This window comes from Mastomys coucha, unplaced genomic scaffold, assembly GCF_008632895.1.
Source record: "Mastomys coucha isolate ucsf_1 unplaced genomic scaffold, UCSF_Mcou_1 pScaffold22, whole genome shotgun sequence".
Taxonomy (NCBI): Eukaryota; Metazoa; Chordata; class Mammalia; order Rodentia; family Muridae; genus Mastomys; species Mastomys coucha.
The window spans coordinates 116,583,928-116,587,962 of record NW_022196905.1 but is presented as its reverse complement, the minus strand read 5'-3'; the positions used below and the strand labels follow the sequence as shown (position 1 = coordinate 116,587,962).

At 48.5% G+C, this 4,035-nt stretch overlaps 1 protein-coding gene across 2 annotated transcripts in view; it reads right to left on the bottom strand.

Annotated features, from left to right (window-relative positions):
- The window catches only part of Rnf34 (ring finger protein 34), an 18,638-nt gene extending 15,699 nt beyond the window's left edge, over nt 1-2,939 (bottom strand). Inside the window, exons 1-2 of one of the 2 annotated variants that reach the window (XM_031337800.1) lie at nt 2,787-2,939; nt 1,731-1,905 (exon numbers count right to left, since the gene is read on the bottom strand). Coding sequence is in view for 1 of the 2 variants with exons in the window: in XM_031337799.1 (XP_031193659.1) it covers nt 2,787-2,792 (6 nt within the window). In the remaining variant the exon portion in view is untranslated. The remainder of the gene's footprint in view (nt 1-1,730; nt 1,906-2,786) is intronic. The other variant, XM_031337799.1, reaches the window with a different exon arrangement.
- Nucleotides 2,940-4,035: the final 1,096 nt, after the last annotated feature.

Sequence of the window (4,035 nt, the reverse complement as noted above, 5' to 3'; positions counted from 1 at the left end):
TTTTTTTTTAAAGATTTATTTATTACATGTAAGTACCCTGTAGCTGTCTTCAGACACCCCAGATGAGGGCATCAGATCTCACCAGGGATGGTTGTGAGCCACAATGTGGTTGCTGGGATTTGAACTCAGGACCTTCGGAAGAGCAGTCAGTACTCTTAACTGCTGAGCCATCTCTCCAGGCCCCTAGAAACCCTGTCTTGAAAAACCAAAGAGAAAAAGAAAAAAAGAAAAAGAAAAGAAAGCAACAGCCAGGGCTACACAGAGAAAACCCTGTCTTGAAAAACCAAAAAAAGAGAAAAAAGAAAAAAAAAGAAAAAGAAAAAGAAAGCAGTTATCTTTCACTTAAAAACAAAACAACTGTTTTAAACTTATTTAAAAGTTTGGGCACAGTACCTATCTCCAATTTTCCTTCCATATCTACTTTCCTTGATGAATAAAGACTGGTTTTGGATCTCACAGCAAAGATGATTTTCAGGAAATAAAGCTACTGGTAGGAAGTTTAATAAAGTATTCTTAAGTTACAGTGACATTTTATAACTAAACTGGGAAGTAAAAACTCTTATAGGAGATGGCTCAGTGGCTAAAACCACTGGCTGCTCTTCCCAAGGACTAGGGTTTGATTCCCAGAACCCATATGGTGTCTTACAACTATCTTACTAACTCCAGTTCAGGATCTGAGGGTACATGTTTGTGGCACACAGACATACATGATTTCATATAACTATAAAATAAAATTGTAAACAAAACAAAAACCTTAGGGCTGGAGAGATGGATGAGCAGTTAAGAGCACTAATTTTGCTATTACAGAGGAACTAGGTTTGGTTTCTAAAACCCACATGGTGACTCACAACCATTGATAAGTCCAGTTCCAGGGGATCTAATGCCACCTTCTGATCTCTGTGAGCACCAGGCATGCAGAGGGTACACATACATACATGCAGGCAAAAACTCTTACACATAAACCTAAAAACATTTTTGAACAATTGTTTTAAAGCTTTCACAATATCCTCATCCTTAACGTCAGTTCAAATGTCACCCATTCTAGATCACACATTTGTAATCCAAACACTCAGGAAGAAGACCAACCTACATAGTCAGTTCAGGCCAGTCAGGGATATACAGCGAGACCCTCTCTTAAAAACAAACAAGTTAACCCATTCCCAAAACCTGCCTGGATTCCAGCAGCACGGGGCTTGTTGTTTTGAAACAGGATCTCATGCAGTGCAAGCTGGATTCAAACTTACTATGAAGCCAAGAATACCTGTGAACAACTGATTGCCCTGACTCCAGCCTCCACCTCCCAAACTCCGAGATCACAGGTACCAACACTTAAAGGTATTATTGTTCTTGCTTCTGAGAGTTGTTTTTTTTTTTTTTCTTTTTACACACACACACTTTACATTATCGCAGTTTGTAATGTGGCTACTTGAGACATATCTATCGGGAGACTGTTGGTTGATTTTTCACAAAAATACTTGCTTGGCCTCAAACATGCGGCAATCCTCCTGCCTCTACCTTCCAAACATTGATTACAGGCTTGGACCACTGTGCTTACTTGTCTCTTTGAAAAGGCAAACTCGTTCGTTTTTTTGTTTTTTTTTGTTTTTTGTTTTTTTTTTTTTGGTTTTTCGAGACAGGGTTTCTCTGTGTAGCCCTGGCTGTCCTGGAACTCACTCTGTAGACCTCTAAGGCAAACTCTTCTTAAAGAGGGAGACTATATTTTGAATTACCTCTACTCGGTCTTGACTAAGGCAATGAAGGTGCTGGACAAAACACTTGCTGAATTTCTCTATCCACTTGACACTCTCTTTTCAACTGTCCACAGCAAATCTTGGACACTTTGTACAAGGCCGTTAATCTAGCTGCCCAGAGCCAACACACTTCTTCCACGAGATGAATACAACCCTGTCAGGAAAAGACATCACCACGCCGTTTGACTTGATTTGGGCCAACGAATCAATGCCTGAACTGACGGCTGTACAGACAGACGACTCTTTAGAACCCTCAGCGATGAAGTTGAGGAAAAATCATCTCCCCTAAGTAGGCCAGAATCTCACACACTCACACTCACACACACACACACACACACACACACACAAACCTGCCCTTTTGTGAAACTTCTGTCAGGGATGCTCCCACGCTCTCACTCCCACCTGGGAGAAAGGCTGCCAAATTACTTGCTGCGTACCTTAGTGGCGATGTAGACACGTCTAGCGCTCTAGGTCACGGCCACAACATTTACACCCACGGAAGGACTCCTGGAAGGGGGACACCCCCCCAAATCCCTGGCATTTCTGGCCGGGGCTCCTCTGGTCCTAGCCTCATCACACACCCCGCAGCGCTCTCCTAAGCCTTCTGTCTCGTGATGCACCCCCGGGGTCTGGGTTAGCTCAAGGACTCGGGGAGGCAGAGGGCACAGCCATGGCCGGGCAGAGACAACCGAGGCCGGAGGCTTAAAGAGAGCCCTAGCGGCTTAAAAAGCTCGGGACCCCGAGAAAAGCACAGGGCCCGGGAACAGGGCCCAGCGAGCGGGCTGCGACTGCAGGGCCACTCGCCTCCTCCTTGGCCAGGCCGCCGGAGGGCGCTGTGGGAGCTCGGGCGGGTCAGCTGGCCCGGCCTCTCCGGATGGAACCGGTCGGGGCCCCCCGCACACTCCGGGCCGGGTGCCCCCCGACATGGTGGTCTCTCTGGAACCCCCCTTGGGTAACCGCTGAGACGGAACACAGGAAGCGCTCTGGGCGTACGGGAGAGGCGAGGAGAGCCTCCCGGCTCCACCAGCCCCTCACCTTCATGGCCGCGACCGCCTCGGCTCGGTCGGCTCTACCCGGGAACTCAGCACCATAGCAGACTCCTCAACACAACGGATCTCTTTCCTTCTAAGGCGGCGAATGCGGCGCCTCCCGAGACCTGACTAGGCGTCCCTACGTAAGGGGGCGTGGTCACGTTCGGCTCACGCCCCGGGAAGACGCCGAGCGGCGGGCGGGGCCCGCCAATCCGAACCAGGTCTTCGGGGGGCCGGTCACCAGAGCCAATGAAATGGGGAGGAAGGGGCGGGGTTTTCGGGCGCAGTCTTGGGAGCAAGGAGGAGAGGGGAGGGGCAGAGCTGAAGGGGCGGGGCTGAGAGGGGCGGGGCGTGACGCAGCGCACCAGCTCTCCGAGAGAAAGCTGCTCAGGCTGAATTGGCTTCCTATTTTGGGTGGCTAGATTCCCTCGCCGGAGGCAGAAAGAAAGGGTTGTGGTGAAGTAGGAAACACGGTTGGTGTGAAGCTTTTGTTCTAACCTGCGGAGCAGGGCCTCGGGCTTAACCCGTTCTCCCAATGTTCTAGGTCTCATCACCATGAGAACCTCGGGTCTCCTCGAGGAGAGACGCCCCACACTCTAGGGCAAACCACTAAGAAGGTGTATTGAAAAGAACTGAAGAACCAGTTCTTAGTCGTTGTTTGGTTTGTGTGTGTGTGTTTATGGTTTTCTTTTGAGACAAGGTTTCTCTGGCTTCCTGGCCAGAGAACTCCCCATTTATACCAGGCTGGCCTGGAATTCATAGAAACCGTGCTGCCTCTCTGCCTTCCGAGTGCTGGGATTAAAGAGGTGTTTCACCAAAAAAAATAAAAATAAAAATAAAATAAAAAATAAAAAAGCCGGGCAGTGGTGGCGCACGCCTTTAGCCCCAGTACTTGGGAGGCAGAGGCAGGTGGATTTCTGAGTTCGAGGCCAACCTGGTCTAGAGAGTGAGGTCCAGGACAGCCAGGGTTATACAGAGAAACCTTGTCTCAAAAAAATCTAATTAAAAAAAAAAATGTTGTTTCACCACGCCTGTATCCAATTGATGTAATGTTCAAATTTACCTAAGTCTTAACCCTCAAATGGATGTCGAGACAGAAAAACAAGTGGCAAAGGATGGTATACATTTCTTCAGTCTTGCTGGATTAAGACTTTAATTACCGGGCGGTGGTGGCACACGCCTTTAATCCCTGCACTTGGGAGGCAGAGGCAGGCGAATTTCTGAGTTCGAGACCAGCCTGGTCTCCAGAGTGA